Raw genomic sequence first — 18,148 nt, 5'->3', positions numbered from 1 at the left:
AGAACAGTGCTGGTTTGCAAAGCAGCAAGGGCTCCCTCTGGGCAACAGCTAAGGGACAAGGGGTGATGGCAGCGAGTCCCCTGTGGGAGCAGCTCAGCCCATGGCAGGGCTCATCCCAGCTCGAGGCTGGGAGATCTCCTGCCTCAGATCAGCCCCACACCAACTGATTTCTACCCAAAGCTTACATATGGTTTCTCATTCCTACCTCACTCCTTCTCCAGAGACCTCCCAGACTGGGCACTCCCAGGTTCCCAGGAGGTATCTGATGCCTGTGGGTGGGTGCAAGGGAGCTGCAGAGGGGAAGGAGCTGCATGAGGAGCTGCCCTCCACTGGCGACACCAGCACATCCTTGAAAAACATTTGCTCCATGCCATATAGAACGTTGCTTATGCCAATTACAAGAGTCACAGAACTGAGCAGTGTGGTTGATACTCTAGAGTGAAGGGATCCATGCAGAGGAATGTGGCCAGGCTGGAGAAGTGACCACATGGGAATCTTACAAGGTTTCAATAAGGGCAAATGCAAGCTGCTGAATCTGGATGTGAGCAATTTGCCTTATCTGTTCAGGCTAAGGGATGCAGGAATCAAGAGCAGCCCTGAAGAGGACTGGGATTGTTCACATGAAGAAGAGAAGGCTCCAGGGAGTCCTCAGAGCCACTTCCAGTGCCTTAAGGGGCTCCAGGAGAGCTGGAGAGGGACATGGGACAAGGACCTGCAGTGACAGCATGAGGGGGAATGGTTCCCACTGCCAGAGGGCAGGGTTATATGGGCTACTGGGAAGGAATTGTTCCCTGTGAGGGTGGGGAAGCCCTGGCACAAAGTGCCCAGAGAAGCTATTGCTACTCCACCCCTGGAAGTGTTCCTGGCCAGGTTGGAGTGGGCTTGGAGAAACCTGGGATAGTGGAAGGTGTCCCTGCCCATAGCAAGGGGTGGAATGAGATGGACCTTAAAGTCCCTTCCAACCCAGATCATCCCATGATTCTGTGGTATCCTCTGCTGCAAGGATAAGGCTCTCACCTGGAACCTGGGTAAACTATCCAAGCCGGGAAAGTCCTCAATGTCACCTGTGCTGATATTGAAGCAAGCTCCATGCCAGGGACAGCGGACTCTTCCTTTGGACAAAACCCCTGCACGGAACACAGCAGAGCAGGGTTGGTGCTGCTCTGCAGTGGCCTCCCATCCTGTGAAATGACACCTCTCCTACAGGACACATGACAGCTGATGTGGACCTGGATGGGCAACAGTGGAGTTTTCTCAACATGCACACTGGGCATGTTTGGGACCAGCTGGAATCCTGTATGAGCAATTCCTAATAAAATGCCCTGGATGGCAGGGTCCTCCAGTACCTCTGGGTGCAGTTCCAAAGCTGTTTGCTCTGGGATATAACTTCACTCTCCAGCCACAATGGGGCTGCCATCCCCAGAGTCTCATGGTCATTCTTAGAAGTCCCACTATTACCCAGAACAAGTGGTGCCTTGAGCAGAGCATTATTGATTTAGAGTATGTATGTGGCAGAGCAGACTGTGACACAGCAAGACAACTGCACACACCTGGAAGGCACAGGCATGCCCAAAGCCATGTCTTCATTTCTCTAGGTGTTGGCTCAGAGGCTGCTTGTACTTCAGTTCTCCCTGGTACAATGCCAGGGCAGAGCATAGGCCACCATGAGGCCATAGACTGGTCTTAAGCTTGTGTCTCTGCTTGCTGAGTCACAGCAGTGCCACATCTCATCAGCACCACAGGCTGGGCACAGGGGTAGCCCCCCTGCACCTACAGCTGCAGCAAAGTCCCCAGAGAGATCCCGTGTGACAGCCAGTCTGAGGAATGCACGCCTGGTTTCCGAAAGGACAGTGAGCTCTCACCTCCAGGGCACTGTTCAGCAAGAGGCTCACCCCAGCGTGGGGGGCTGAGAGCATGGCTGCTACACCCATCATGACTGCTGGGCCAGCAATGCCCAGAAGACACTCAGAAGGATGCTCCCCTGTCTTCTCCAGGACCCCACCTCCAGCAAAGTGTCCTCCCAGCCCCAGTTTTAGTGATGCACATCAGTACACAAACTTCTGCCACTGCTTAGGCTCAGGGGTGCTGAGAAAGTGCCAGGATGAATATTTCTAGGTGCCAAGATGGGAAACCACTCCACCTCATCCCACTTCAGTCAATAACATGAGCAATGTTCTTTTTGCTACTGAGAGGGTCCCATCAGCCCAAAGAGAGTCCTCTTCCCCTCAACAAGAAGAAGCCCAACCCTGTGAGCAGCAGTTGCAGCTGCAAACCAGAGCTGACAAAATGCTCTGGGGAGCTTTGTGCAACTCCAGCTTGCTCCCATGCCTTCCCCAGCCAGAAGATGCCCAGGTGATGCTGAGTGTGCAGTGCAGCACTGCTGCATAGTGGGCAGCACAGTCAGGGGGCAGTCCTTTGTCCTGTGATGCCCTAGGTTGCTCTCCAGGACATGATGCAGACTGACCTTTGACCAGAGGAGCCCCATAGTGGGGACACTTGTGTCCCACGGCGTGGAACTCCCCACTCTCCTTGATGAGCAGAGCCTTCCCACAGCCCAGATCCACTTCCCGCATCCTGGAGAGAAGGAATATGGAAACAGATGGCAGAGCATCCACCTCACAGCAGATGCCACAACTCCACCCTACAATACAGCCCTAGTCCCACCAGGCTCCCCTCCTCCTACAACCTGCTTGTTACTGGCTTCAGGTGACTACAGATGTGGGTCATTCCTTGTCACCAAGCCAGCTTTGGAGGTGGCTCTGCTGCTCCAAGCTGGGCCATTCAGTGGCAGCATTTAATTTGTCCATCATTGTGCCAACAGGCAGCTCAAAGCACCTCCCCAGCTGCTGGGGGAGCTGGTAGTGGGAGTAAGAAACCAAACTGGTTTCACTGTGACATCAGCTCTCCTCCTGGCCCCAGCAGCTCAGCAGGCCCCTGGCAGGCCTCAAGCCATTGCTATGGAGGAGTTCAGATTCTCTTTGAAATCTCCCAGTTGCTCAAAGAACAAGGAGGAATGGTCTTAAACGAAAAGAGGATCAGTTTAGATTACATATAAGAAAGAAGTTTTTATAATGTGAGTGCTCTGCCAGGAATAGGGTAAGACAACTCAAACAACACCCAGTTTTGCAAAGCTGTCAGTGGTGAACTGAGAGGGGGTGTCACACTGCTTTTGGTCTTGAATTATGCTAAATCCAGTCTGACTCATCAACCCCAAAATGAAACATTCTGATAGAAAGAGGAAGATGGGGCAGATATGGTGAATTATCCTCACCTAAAAACGCTAAGCTGGAACACCCAGCCTACAACCCACAAAAACTCCAGATATCTGACTGACAATCAGTTTTTACTCTTAAAGTCCTGCCCCTAACAAATAGCAGGTTCTTCTAACATATCCCTTCTTGGAGTGTGTGTGGAGATTCCTCCCTGGAGTGGGGACACCCTTCAAGGTCATTCCTACGTGCAAGCAAAGGAGATTTGCCCACACTCATTGGTCTGGGTGAGTGACATCAATCTCCATTTCATAATCATGGAGTTTTCCAGCTTTAATAAAATTACTTTAATATACACTATTCTACTCTACTATTAGCTTTAGCTTTTATTCTGTATAGTACATAATTCTGATTAAGATTTTTTTGTCTAATCATTTATCAAAATAAATAATTTATTCTTATACAAATATATCTGGTTTGCCATCCCTGTCCCTGCAGGACAAAGTTGTGCAAAGGTTCAATCAGACCTTTGTAATTCCTTAGACTTAAACCTTTGGCAATGAGGGCTAGGATTGGATCCAGCCAGACCAAGGCTTTTCTTGGAGAAGTTTAGAAAGGCAGGGGGTCCTTTCTACACCTCCTGACTCAACAACAGCTTCTCTCATAAACTTTGTCTGAAACTCCCACTCCACCCATGACAAACTGACATAGTCAGTAGGGTGGCAAATAATTTTGAGAAAGAGACCAAAGGCTTAACAGAATATTTACAGCAGCACAGGACACACTTTGAAACTGATAATCTTTGGTCAGGAACAACTGGTATGAGTGGGAAAGGATATAATAGAAATTAAATAAAAAGAGGAGGGATCACTGGAAGATAAAAAAAAAGGAAGAAGTATCATGTGTCATGTAGTGAGATTATGTTTAAAGACTGCATGGCAATGGAGAGAACAAATTATAAAAGAAACTAATAATCTGAGACAGGAAATAAAAGACAGAAAACATGTATAACTGTCTTTACAGTTATAAAAATGACCAATTAAAGAAACAGCAAAAAGATTTTAAGGAAAAGACCAAAGAAAAATTAGAACTGATACTATAAAAAGTGCTGAAAAAAGTGAAAATTAATAGTATAACCTGAGGATTGGGATGGTGCCTTTTGCGAAAGCCCTGATAAAAATGCTGATGAGGGAGAATGGAACACCATGAAACAACTGAATGTTCACCTCCTAGAGAGGAAGAGGTTCCAGATTTTAAAATGAGACATGTAATTAAGACCAAAGTGTCCAAACAACCCCAAGGAGGGCAGAGGAGGAACATGGACAGAATTATGGCCTGGGACCCCCTGCAACTACCAAATCTACAGGAAAAATACAGAAGAAAATCAGGGGAGTCAGAAACCAAGTATTTGTGGAGAGTGAGTGTCTGGGGAAGCTATTCAATAACCAGTGAGGTTGAATATTGAGCAGGAGGAATAAATGTTATGGGAAGAGGACACCCAGCTTCCCTACCCATATGGTCATCTAGTGAAACCTCTACTGCTGTTACAAAGGCAACTTTGATGTGAAAACAGAAACACCCCAATCTCCACAGAGGTGGCTCCTAATCCAGACTTCTACTGAGAGGTGGTCCTGCAATGATAAAAACTTATTTAGTGGAGTGATGAGATGAAATTAGAAAAGATATAATGCATAATGAAGCTTTATCCCCAGGCAATTACCCCCACATGGGCAAAATTCTTGCATGGCTTGGGAACCAGACAAAGAAAATGGGAAAGCCATTCTGGAGAGCAAACTCAGGCTACTGAGAGGAGCCTAAAAACTTAAATGCAGATACCTCTGGAGTGCTGGGTGAGAACCTTTAAACATACCCTACTTGAGAGAAACAAAAGATCAAAACTCTGCTTACTTCTGGGAAGAGCAAAAGGAGGTGTGGACGACCTTAAGAGTCCCCTGTGACGCCCTTGGGGAACAGTCCAATGCAGGGTAACAGACTTAGTCAAAATGGTGAAGGATGGGGAGAACAAAAGTAATGGAAAGCCTCCGCAGAAAAAGCCCCAAAACCGTTTTGAGTTAACAAAAACACAAAAGGAAAAAAATACTAAGCTCTGGGTGAACTTTGGACCTTCTCATCCAGCACATTATGACCTATCAATGATCTGATAAGGATGGGCCCTATATCTACTTACCTTACTTTACTTTAGTAAAGTACTTACTTTACTAAAGTATCTACTACTACTCAGATACTAAAGTATCTATCTACTACTAAAGTATCTACTATTTATCTTACTTTAGTAGGACCTAGAAAACAACATTTGAATTTTTAAATTACTACAGGAACCTAAATATCTGCCCCCCTCTGTGATGACCCCTACAGATGCTGAAAAAATAAATTTAGGTTTTAAATAAAGAGAGTCCATCTAACAGCATTCAAAGGACAAAGTATTATATATTCCACTGTCAAAGTCTGTTTATGGCTAGCTGGGGTAAAACAAAGGGCCTCACACACATTTGCAATCACAAATCATGAAGAAAACATTTTAGGATATGGTACCTTCAAAAGAAGTTTGGCAATTGCAAAACAGGAACGTTTGGTCATCCCAACCCACAAAACCTCCATATAATAAATTTTATGAAAAAAATAGAAAATGAATCTATTAAAAATTTAGAACAAAGGGGTATTATATTTAGGGGCACATACCGCATATAATTCTCCTGTTTGGCTGGTGAGGAAACCAGACATGAGCTAATGCTTAATGATTGATTATTGGTGGCTGAATGCCAATATGGGAAGGCTCATCCCAAACACTGCCAGTCTCAGCTGGACTGCCAGTCCAGCTGCACACAAATGGATGGCAGTTCTAGATGTAAAAGACATGCTCTTCATGGTTCCATTGGATACTGGAAAAATCATATTCCTGAATTTTCTATAAAGCAAGACCATTGCATGCATTCATGAACAAAAGCAAGAATGAGTGGTGGCTTGATAGTCAGAAAAGGCTTTACAAATGCTAATAGAAGAGTTAAAAATATATTCATCACTTGAGGCAGTTTATTCTAATGATCCTATAAGAGCTGAATGGGGTTTTGCTGAACATGGGACTTACTGTAACACGTTCCAGAAAGGCCCACACAGACCTAAACAACCATTAGGGTTCAGTTCTGCAGCATTAGAAGATCCTGAGAACAGATAAACTCTGACTGGGAAAAGGTATTACTATCTTTGAGCTCTTAAACTATAAAAAAATCAACAGCACCAATCTGCAAATCCAAAAACCTTTTAATCTGTTAGCCAGTATTAAGAAGGGCTGTGCTCCACAAAATGGGACTGCACAAAGACCAACACCGCACACATGCTGTGCACGTCTCAGGAATCACAGGTCTAATAGATATAACTGAAGGGCCAACAAAACCTGCAAAATTACAGACAGACCATGATCCCAGATATGCTGGCTTTGCAACAGCTACATTAGCCTAGTGCAATACTCGGTGTTCCTGCAGTTAAATCATACTCTGAAGTTAAAGACATCTGGTCACTGATGCCTCAGCCAAACACTTTGATGGCAAATGGAAGTACAGAGCAGTTACCAAGGGAACATCATGAACCTGTGCCGGGAGAGGGTCAGACTGGAGATCAGGGAAAGGTTCTTCCCCCAGAGGGTGCTGGGCATTGCCCAGGCTCCCAGGGAATGGGCATGGCCCCAAGGCTGACATAGGTCCAGGAGCATTTGGATGCACAGGGTGGGATTTTTGGGGTGTCCTGTGCACGGCTGAGAATTGGACTGTATGATCCTTCTTAGTCCCTTCCAATTCAGAATATTCTGTGATTCTACGGACGGGGCTCTGAGCAATCTTGTCTAGTGGAAGGTGCACCTGCCCATGGCAGAGGGTTAGACCAGATGGCCTTTAACAATCCCTTCCAACCCCAGCCATTCTGATTCAATGATTCCATGGTGTGGTACCCTGGATCACAGTGTGATTAGCACAGCAGGAATTGTTTACAACCCTGAGCTTGACAGTTTTTAGGCTCACTGGGCCAAACATCCCTCTTTGACCAGCTAAGCCAGGCTGAGATTCAGCCCCATCCTGGCCAAAAGCATCTCTTTGCTGATCAAGCACCTTGTTTGCAAGCCAGAAAGAGCTACTGCGCACACCCCTCTGCTGAATGAGTGATTGATGATGCCACTAGCACTGAAAAGCAGCATTTTAGAAAATCCTTTCTACCACCCTTGGGTTGTCTAAGAGGTGCTCCATAGCCTTCTATCCCAGCAGAGATAAACTGAGCAATACATACCTCTGCACCACCCACATGCAGGTGAACTTGTCCACAGCATCTCCCAGAGATTTTGTGCCTCCTCCATGGTGCCCAAAAACTCTGGCTCTGCCTGCTGCAGACTGGCTGGGCACAGGCTCTGCACTGCAGGCAGCTTCAAGGCATGCTTATATTTGCCAGAGTTCCCATGCCCTGCAGGCTGTGTTGGTAGCCACGTTACACTGGTCAGTGGCCCTATCTACAGGAGCACGAGTCTTTCAACCATCTGTCATTCCCAGGAGACTGCTCACTGATCCTCTCTGCAGGCTGGAGACTGGGAGCAGAAGGGTCCAGCACTGAGTCCTCCACTGCTCCACCTGCCCAGACCTTAGGCAGAGACATTTCTGCAGCTGTGCAGAGCAGTGCCCAAGTGTTGCTGAGTGGCACTGATGTTGCTCTGCACTGAGCAGATGTTTACTTCTCTGCCCTCTCAGTGTGCCTTCACCAGCTCCATCAGACCTTCCTCTGAGCACATCCTGTCTCTGCTCACCTCTCAGATGCTCCCTTTCCCAATACACATGGTCTGCCTGAGGCACTGAAGCTCTTTCCAATATAACTATCAGCATCTGCTTCCCAGAGCAGTCTTAGAGCTAACCATGGAAGAAAGTAAGAGATTATGCGACAGCTCTTGTTTTGTACAGACAGGGATCTGGACAGGGAACACAGAGCTGATGCTCCCTGGAGACTTCCCCTCTTCCAGCCAGAAAGCCTATCCCTACACAGCTTGATGTTTATCTGGAAATCCTCATTGCTACCACTGCATGAAGAGGACCTTCTCCACAGCTATCCCAGCACATTGCCTTTGGGGTGCCAAACACATAACCATAGCCATAGCAAACCCCACTTGCTCAAGGAAGTCACTGGCCATGTGTGATTCTGAAATGCTATTCATGCACACCAGGTTCCAGGATCTCAGAAGAATAGGGCAGACTTTGTGTGCTCATTCCTTCTCAGATAACATCCCAACTCAATCCCCTTATTTGCCCCCAGGCTACAAAGACACTTGCCCCACTCTGCTTTGAAGCCATGGAGATCAGAACAGGGCTCAGCCTACCAACACCTCTGTTCCACCCTCAAACCCACCTCAAGCCAGACTTTGGGCAAGTACTTCATCTGCATCAACTCTCAAATGATAAATGTTCAATTTCCTAATTTCCTTGCCACCTTGGGTGAAAATCAGCAGAACTCACCACCCCTGCCCTTTGCCCCATTAATTTGGCCACCTAGCTCCTCAGAGATGCAGCTCTGCTCCCTCCCCGAGTACGACACAGCACTTGGAGCTCTTCCCTCTGCACAAGGGGAATGGAGCAGTACAAGTCCTGCTGCATTCCTCAGCTGATAAAACCTGTTCAATGGCACCCATAGCTCCCTGTGAAGATACCACAAGTTAAAGAATTTACAGCTTACCCAAGGAACTGTGTGAACTGAGAGAATCAAAAACAAGACCTGGTGTCTTCAAACCAACACACAGCCACTTGCAAGGCTCCCATCCTGCACTCACTCCAGAGTAATCCAGAGAGTGATTTACACTGCCGTGCTCCCTGCTGAGCTGTTTACTCCTGTTTAAGTCCTGTTGTCCCACCCCACTCCCCATTCCCACCCCACTCCCCATTCAGGAAGCACAGCTAAATCTCAGCTCTGGCCTGCAAAAGACCTTTGCTTGAGAGGTGTGAGAGCACTGGGGGGTTGTTTTCTGTCCCTCCAGTTATCCTGCCATGAGACTGGATGGGTACAATAACACCAGTTTATCCTCCAGTATCTTTCTGCACCTCAGTACTGCTGAGGCTGTGCTGGTAATAGAAAGACATAAAGGTTGGGCAGAAAGCATACTCCGTGCTTGCAGACTCCACTAAAGCAAGGCAGTGCTGCCCGAAGCCTCATGCCAGCGCCCTGTGCTGATGCCATGCCCATGCACACCCCTGCCCAGCACACTCCTTGGGAGAATCATCCCAGCAAATCACTCTGGGTACCACTACAAGGGGACTCCTTTGGCTTGACCTTTTGCTTACATGAGCTATGGGACCATCTCACAGCACTTCTATCTTGATCTGCACTCAGCCTGCTAGAAAACACCTATTCTCAACCTAAAGCATCTAGTGTTGGCGTGTCTGCTGTCACACTGGTAGCATGTTGCAGCACCTGATGCACATGGCACCAGCTGCCAGACCAATGGCAGTTCCTAGCCCTGGCTTTAGCTGAGGAACTAAAGCTCCCTGCTACGGCCACCTGCAGCCAAGTATGTTCTCACACACTGCAGCCAGCTCTTCCTCACCTTCCCTGCAGCCAGAAGTGCCCTCCAAATCTTTTTGTCTATCATACTCCCTGCTCCCCGGTCAATCTAGATATTCACAGAATCACAGGTGGTTTGTGAGGGAAAGGACCTTAAAGACCCTCTCATTCTACCCCCTGCCATGGGCAGGGACACTTTCCATAGACCAGGTAAGGCTGCATCTTGACCTTGGAACAGAACCCTCCCTGTGCAACCACTAGTTCCCAAGATAGTCTCCCCCTTTTTCTTCACTCCTCCATCAAGGCAATTCAACTTACTTCCTCTGCTCTGCCCTGCTCCTCTCCAGCCCTGCTGCCACTGCTCACCTGCACAGGTGGCAGTGGGTCACCCACACCTTCACATGTCAAATCTCCTTGAGGGATACATTGCATTTCTCTGTCTCTCTGTATCACCCACCAAAGGCATCCACATCCTTGAGCAAAAACAATCCCACAGATGGGTTTGTCTTTTCTTGAGGTAGAATGGAGCCAAACTTACTTCCTTAACACATTCTTCACAAGCACCACGGGGACTTTATGCCCTTCTACAGTACACAGAGGTTTTAACTGGGCAGGGCCAGCTCAATTGGTGGACCCTCTGGTGTTAACTGACAATGTGGCCTTCACTAAATGTAGATCCCAGTGTTTGAAGGTCCCACTACCCATTCATTATAATGTAGTTTTTAACAGTGCATTGCACCATTCCACTTTCCCAGGGACTGGTGCATGACAGGGAATATGGCTCAACACATTGTGTTTGCAAGGTGTAACATCTTGACCAGTGTTAATAAGTCCAGTTCCTCCAAAGTTTTAACAGAGTCCAGGTGTTTATAAGGATATTTTTGAAATTAGTCCCACTGTCTGACTCAATTATTTCAGTCCTGCTGTGTTTGCACAGGATTTGTTTCTCAAGGGTCAAAATGGTGTTCCAGGCAGTGGTGTAAAGAATGGGGTATGTCTCCAGCCACCCAGTCATGTCTTCTACCACTGTCAGCACATAATGCTTGCCTTGGCAGTGAGTTTGCAGCAGTGTGATGCAATCAAACTGCCAGGCCTCCCCATACCTACATTGACCACCACTCCCCCAACCACAGGAGCTTTACCCACTTGGCCTTCTTGAACACAGCACACTTTTCACAATCATGGATTACCCAGGATATAGTGTCCATAGTTAAGTCCACCCCTTAATCATGAGACCATGTTGCATCTCTTCCTTGATGGCCTGAGGTATTATGGGGCCACTAAGCCAGAAATAATTCACCTTTATGATGCTAGCCCAGACCTACCTGAAACACTTTATTCTTGGCAGCTCAATCCACCTGTCCATTGCTGCAACACTCCTCAGTGCCTGACTCTTATGGACATGTGCATCCACATGAGGGATTTTGACAGCCAACTCCTCTGCCCAGGCACCGATGTCTCACCACAGTTCAGCAGCCCAGATGGGTTTCTCTCTGTGCTGCTAGTTGGTCTTTTTCCCTCATTCCAGCCAGCCCCACAGAGCATTTGCTACTATCCCTAAGCCATTGTAGAGGTAGTGTTAGCCATTTCTCTCACTCAGCAATATCTAAAGGCATCTGAAAAGCTTTCAACTCTGCAACCTGATTTAATCCACCTTGTCCCTCACCATGTAGGGCCCCATACAACAACTTTCCATGTTCATTGCATTCCTGCAATAAGGAAGGACCTGTCAGTGAAAAGAGCACATTGCTCTTCATTTTCAGGCAGCTGATAATATGGGTGGGGCCTGCTCAGCACATGTCACCTTCTCCTCCTCCTCTTCTGAAGACAGTCTGAAATTTTCACCTTAGGGCCACTTTGTGATGATTTCCAATGTGGGAACTCAAAATGTCCCTCAGACATTTTTAGAGGTTCTAGGCCTTGGTCAGAAGCATTCTAGACCCTGGCAGACAGCTGAAAAACAGCTGTGATTTTGAGTTTGAGCCATGGAATGAATTACCAACTTTGGAGGTGGAACAAGCAGTCACAAAAGGTTAGATAGTATAGTATAAGTAGTTACAAAGTAGAGGGGAAATTTTTTTAGTATTGTACAGGGGGGTTTTAGCACATGTACAGGGGGGTTTTCGCTTTGTACATGGGGGTCAGAAGTTCTAAGATGGAGGAAAGTGGGCTGAACCCATCCTTCTTCCTTCTTCTTCCTTGCCTCCATGTTCTTGGTGATGTTGGCACTCACAGATTGGTTTAGAGTAGAAAAACACTTGGCAACGTAGGTAGTAGGTATTGGGGAATAATTGTAAACATGTTATACGTAATATATCTTATAAAAGATAGCAGCAACCCTGGGCGGAGAGAGAGACGAAGAAGACAGCAGATAGAGAGGATGTCAGGGTGTGTGTGTGCCTCTACCCAGGCCACTGATCAAATAGCTGCAGTCCAAGAACATAATCTGTTAGATAACTAGCAATAAACTGCCTTGAGACCGAACAGCTAAGCCTGCGGAGTTTTTCTTTGGAAGCACGGGTTGGAGGAGGAATTTCACCACCACATGTGGCCCCAAAACAAGGCTGGGGTTCTCACATTCCAAGATCCCAGGGCTACTGGGGTTTCCTATCCGAGCCCTCTGTGTGATCACACCAATCCGCTTAGTCCAGGTAACGTCAGTGGCATGATGTATGGCAGAGACTTTACCTGTGAACACCCAGCCCAGCACTGATAGCTGGGGTGCCAGAAGAAGCTGTGCTTCAGTGCTGATCACTTCTGAAGCAGATCAAACTTCTTAACAAACTGCAAGTATCTCTTTCTCGTTTGGGGTATAACAGGCCTCAGATCCTCTGCATACCTGACTCCAGAACCCCAGGGATTGTCCTCAAGTCTCCCCAGGTACCTTCTGCCAGGGGCTCCAGAAGGACCATTCTTCCTGGCTATGGTGTAGAGCACAGCTTTGTCACCCTGTCCTATTGTGACTGGCCCAAGGACTACTGAATCAACAATCTCCTGTTTAATTTGTTTCAAGACTTCTTGTTCTTCAAGACCTCCCTCTAAATAATTCTTCTCCCGTGGCACATGATAGAGAGGGCTGACAATCTGGCTGTACTCTGGAATATACATCCTCCAGAAACCCATAGTTCCTGGGAAAGCCTGTGTCCTTTTTGTTGGCTGGTGGGGACAAAGCTGGTGTTTTTTTGGCTACATCCACTGGCATCTGACATCTTTGAGAGAATACCTTTCTCTCACACTTAACAGGAAACACCTCCAGAGGTGAGAGTTTCTGTCTTCTTCCCCATTCCCTTGTATCTTGGCTTGAAAGACAGGTCTGCTAAGGAGGGCAGGAGGCTCCATTGAAATGGAATATATGACCCCCTTCCCTACAAATTATTAAGGGTCTTTCAGGCAAAGATATGGGCAAAGGAGCAGCAGTTCTTTACTAGCATGGATGCCAAGGCAAGCGAACAACACCTCTGGCATGAACAACAGACACAAAGACCCAGGGAAGGGCTGGGAAGGGGAGGCTGCTCCCAGGGCCCTGGCAGGACTCTGGGGAGAGCGAGCTGAACGCCTGAATGAGCACAAACATCCCCAGGGGGTAGACAAGATATATGGAACGCCGCAGCTGCAGCTGGAATGGCATCCCGGCAGGGCAGGGGCTGCGAGGCTCAGAGCAGCAAAACCCAGAGCAGTGGCAAAGAATGGTGAGGGTGGGGCCATGGCAGCCCGGCTCTTGAGCAGATGGCGAAAGCCCTTTTTTTAGTGAGGTAGGTGTTAATAAGGTCCCAGTTCAGTACCTGCTATCCCAAGCAAAAAGCTAACCCCACAGTAGAAGAAGCAGGATTGGGTTGGGCTCCAGTGGTAGCAGGGAATTCCCTCCCACAGGCAGCATCTCCAACCTCTCCAAGCAGAGTGTACAAAAGAGAGAGTGAGTTACATGCCAAAATGCTCACCCAGAGCTCAGAGCTCACCACCGCACTCCTTGTGCCTTGGAATCAGCATTACCCCACCATCCTGTGCACCACGCTCTGTCCCCCACAGTTGCTCAACCAGAAGAAACCACTTCTTCCCACAAGAGACTCTCTCCCCCTGCCCCAGCAATGAGATGAGGTTGTATAGAATAACCTCTAGGTCCTGGCTGTGCACCTCCTGGCTACTGCAAAAATTAACCTTGTCCCATTTGGAACCAGGATACAAGCCAAGCAACCTCAAATGCTCCACATCATGAGAAGATCTAATCCAACAGAGTCCAGTGCATCCCTTTGTAGAATAGTATAATACATAAATTCCCATTGCAATGGAAGAAAACCCCATTTATTCCTGGATAAATTTACCTAAGAAAATTAATTTACGGCCCATGAAATTTATGTGCCCTTAAGTTTAGCACAAAGTAGCCCATAGTACATGGATTGTTCTTGGATACCATCACAGGCAATACTTCAATTTAAAGCAAACAGCTGCCAGACTACTGCTGTGACCCACACACCTTACACTGCTCCCTCAGTGGAACAAAAGCTATTTCAAACTATTTTCTTTTACAGATGGAGCCTTCTGAGATGTCAATGGAACCTGAGATATCAATGGAACTCCCAGAAAAGAGGCACCTGTAAAGCACAGTGACTGGGACAGGCACTTCTAAGACTTCAGAATATTAAATCAGGGCACTGAGTGTGCCCAGCTGAAGTGTGTTCTCATTTGTAAAAGATCTGAAAATCTGCAAGAGCAAATTGATGAGCTCAGCTGAAAGAGCCAGGCACTACAAGACAGGATGGAGCACATGACCTGCCCCATCAGCTCTAACCATGTGCTCCTGCTGTTTTGTAAAATCACTGAGGCTATAAATTTATTTAAAAATGTCTAGGCCGGTTAGCACAAGTTGAGCAGAGACTTCTGAGAAATTCTGCTACACAGCATCACCTCTTTCAGAGAAAAGTCCCAGTGCAGATCCTGCAGGGAACAGAAGACCTTCTGGTAAAAACAGCTGTCACTTGCCCATGATGTAATTTTTTAAGATAATAAAAGCTTACTAAGTTAAATTATCATCTACAACAACCATAAAGAACAAGACAGGGCATTCAGATTAGGTTAGAAAGTTTCTTGAGTTTTATCTGCAAAAACTTTGGGCACTTACTGTCCATTCTCCAAGTCCTTTACGTGGCACACAGATGCTTCTACCACATCCTTTGGGTTGTGATAGGGGTTGCTGGCAATTGGATGCTCCTCAAGGTGGTAGTGCCGGGCAGTCCCATTGACTTTGTAGATCAGAGGGCTGGCTTTCCCATTGGGTGACATCTCCTCCTTGCTTCTTTCCTTCTCAGGTATCACAACTTCAATTTTCACTTCAACTGGAGGAATAACCCAAAACCTTTGTTAAAACAAAGCCAGAGTTTTTGCTGCTGTTCACTGTTCTATCACTCCTTCCTTCCCTGAACTTGGAAACAGACATCAAAACAGATATTTTCTGTTGGCTTGACTTAGAAGATAAAACATTTAACATCAAGCTTGGCTTGATTACTGAGCCCATTATTCCTCCATGCTTTCTGCATCGGGCACTTTGCTTTCATAAAGTGCATATTCTTGAAAGCAGATATAGTTATTATTGAAAGCAAAACAACCTCTCAGTTACAGTTCTTGTCCTGTTTAGTGGAAAACAGCTTCAGGCAGCTCCATATGAGGCATGCCAAGGTCTCTGGGGCTCAGACAGACTTCAAAAACCCCTTTAGTTGTTTGTAGGTAATGTTAACTGAAAGAGAAAGCCAACATGCATGATGCATAAAGCTGCTTCATTAAATGGAGACCAATTAATAAGGAACTAGAAATATCCAAAATTACTTCCACATGAGGTTTTGAGTGTGAAGTGACTCCTCAACAGTAGGTGAGAGAAGCAAGGATGGTCCATTCTTCTCATGGGTGCACCAGTGAACAGGTCTGACAATAAATCATCCCTGAGAAGACCCAGGGGCACATGGGAGCAGGGACGGTGCGGGGCAAAGGCACTCTCCTTGGCCACCCAGGTGAGGACATGCAGAAGTTACTGTGAGGGTGGTGAGGCCCTGGCAGAGGTTTGCTCAGAGAACCTGTGGCTGCCCCAGGATCCCTGGAAGTGTCCAGGGCCAGGTTACATGGGGCTTGGAACAACCTGGGATAGTGGAAGGTGTCCCTGCCTAGAGCAGGAGGTGGAACTGGATGAATTTTAAGACCTCCTGTAGTCCAAATCATTCTGTCATTCTGTGTCAGTATGAGCTTCCTGAAGGCAGTGCTCACCCACTCCCTGCCACAGCCCCACCCAGCTACACCCCCATGCTCCACTCCATGCCTGGGCTGGGCAAGCTGGTCACAGCAGCATCAGAAGTTACTGATGAGCTCTCACATCACAAAGTGGAAAATATAACTTTATCTCTCGGGGACTTCATCAAGCTAAAGCCATTAATATAATAATAAATGTCAGGGAGTTCTATAGCAAGCCAGGGGAAAGTGCCGGAGACTGGTGAAGAGACTCAAGTAGATGGGAAGTCATTGAGCTTTCCCCATCTTAAAAATGTCATGAACAGGAAAATTTGTGTAGAATATAAAAGCTGAAGTTACCAAACTAAACAGGTAAGGAAAGGCAGAGGAAGGGTAAAAACAAGTTCTTCAGCAAGGCTTGTGAATGACAGGGATGCTGGGTTTTCCCAGCCTCATCTGTCCCAAACCTTTTATTGCAAGAATATTGAGAGAACAATAGAAGAATAAGTCAGGGAGAAGGTAATTCATTTTGGAAGGGAGAAAAGCAAGTGGCCATGGCCATTCACGCCCTGGAGGCAGGCAGCTGTCTTGGGAGTCCTGCACATTTCTGTTGTTTGTGCCTGCTCAGCAAGGCAAGGGATGCATGGCTTTTTGCCAAAGTGCCAAATCCCTGTGCTCACCTGGGCAGGATTCACTGGGGTAGTGACAGACAGATCCAGGAAGTGATTTTCTGTGTATGAACTCTGAACCAATGGAAAACATCACCTTTTCCTGTGCTCTTGCAACTGCAGGTGTTAATGCAAATGAATAGGTCGAGCACTATAAATTAAAACCCCACATTGCTATGAGAAAATCTGTTCCTGGAGCTCTAGAGAAGCAGCCTGGCTTCACCCAGTGAGGAGACTGCTCTCCATAAGCACCTCTTTCTTAGGGCATTGAGAGAAGTAGACATGGATTTTCCAGGACAGAGTTTGGAAATATAATTAATACCCATTTACCCAGTGAAGCCATTGGCCCAAGAAGCAGGAGGCTGATGTCATATGATTTCACAGTCAATCTGCAGAAAATGTGTTGGTGCATCCTTGCAGCCAGACTGTGGAGCCAGACCATGTCACAGGATGAGACAAAGGTTGGGCAAAGCTGGTGGCTCTGAGCCCTAATGGTGAGGGGTACATGGATATCAGTGAATTCATTCTGCAAGGAACAACTCCCATCTCTCACTCAGCTGATGCCCCAGGACTTTGTTTTCCAGAGCACATTTGGGTCAGGTGATCACATGGAGTGTCCACTGGTTCACAGGCAAATGAACCTGCAGGGATGAAGATGGAAATGTAGCTCTGAGCTTTTCCTTTCTTCCTCAGTTAGAAAAACATATGCAGGAAGCAGCAGGACCCTGGCACTCAGCCATCCCCATCTGGCACCCAGAGGAATGTCCAGAGGAAAAGAAAAAGAGTTGTATAATCTTCTCTCCCCTATTTCAGGCCCCACACTTCAACACTTGCCTCTCTGGGGGGCATATCCCACTTGCCTCTCAGCAACCATTTTTACCCCCCATCTCCTCCTCCTTCTCATGCCTCTCAGCCCCTCATGGGGTGTCCCTCTGGCCTGAAACCTGCATTCCCGAGGGATGATCCCTCCAGGAATCCAGGGCTAAGTATCACCTGAGCTGATCCAGCCAACTGGTTCAGTTGCCATCAGGGAAAATGACATTTAAATGAAATATTTATAAAACAAAGTTTAATTTAATACCAAGTCCGACTGGTACAATGGGGCTGGGGCCACTGTGTTCTAGCTCTTTGGCAGTCATATCCTATAACTGCTAGAAGAGGGTATGGACCTTAAAGCAAACTGTTTGGAAAGTTTTAGGCATGTGACTACAAATCTAGACAGTAGGCAACTCCTCAGGAATATAGGTAGAAACATGAAAATAAATATGGATATTGATACATGGGTACAAGCATAAAGGTATAGACATAGATGATATAGATAAAAATATAGGTAGAGATGTATATATGTCTAGGTATAGCTATAGATGACAGAAAGAGACAGAGGTGTGCATGCTTGCCCTGTGCCACCAACATCACTTATACACATACATATGTGTGTGTAGGTGTTTGCATAAATTCATGCACATTTTTAAGATATCCCTATAGATACACAATTACATAGGTGAAGAACCAGAAGGCCAG

At 46.9% G+C, this 18,148-nt stretch overlaps 1 protein-coding gene across 6 annotated transcripts in view; it reads right to left on the bottom strand.

The window, feature by feature from the left end:
* The window catches only part of AIFM3 (AIF family member 3), a 102,510-nt gene that overhangs the window by 39,899 nt on the left and 44,463 nt on the right, over positions 1 to 18,148 (bottom strand). For 5 of the 6 annotated variants that reach the window (XM_077787100.1, XM_077787099.1, XM_077787098.1 and 2 more), the window contains 3 exons: positions 14,866 to 15,079; positions 2,465 to 2,574; positions 1,018 to 1,127 (listed from right to left, as the gene is read on the bottom strand). In XM_077787100.1, the coding sequence (XP_077643226.1) occupies positions 1,018 to 1,127; positions 2,465 to 2,574; positions 14,866 to 15,026 (381 nt within the window). In that variant the 5' untranslated portion in view covers positions 15,027 to 15,079. The remainder of the gene's footprint in view (positions 1 to 1,017; positions 1,128 to 2,464; positions 2,575 to 14,865; positions 15,080 to 18,148) is intronic. The other variant, XM_077787101.1, reaches the window with a different exon arrangement.

This window comes from Lonchura striata, chromosome 18 (assembly GCF_046129695.1).
Source record: "Lonchura striata isolate bLonStr1 chromosome 18, bLonStr1.mat, whole genome shotgun sequence".
NCBI classification, from domain to species: Eukaryota; Metazoa; Chordata; class Aves; order Passeriformes; family Estrildidae; genus Lonchura; species Lonchura striata.
The sequence above is the reverse complement of the archived record's forward strand: the minus strand, read 5'-3'. Positions and strand labels throughout refer to the sequence as shown.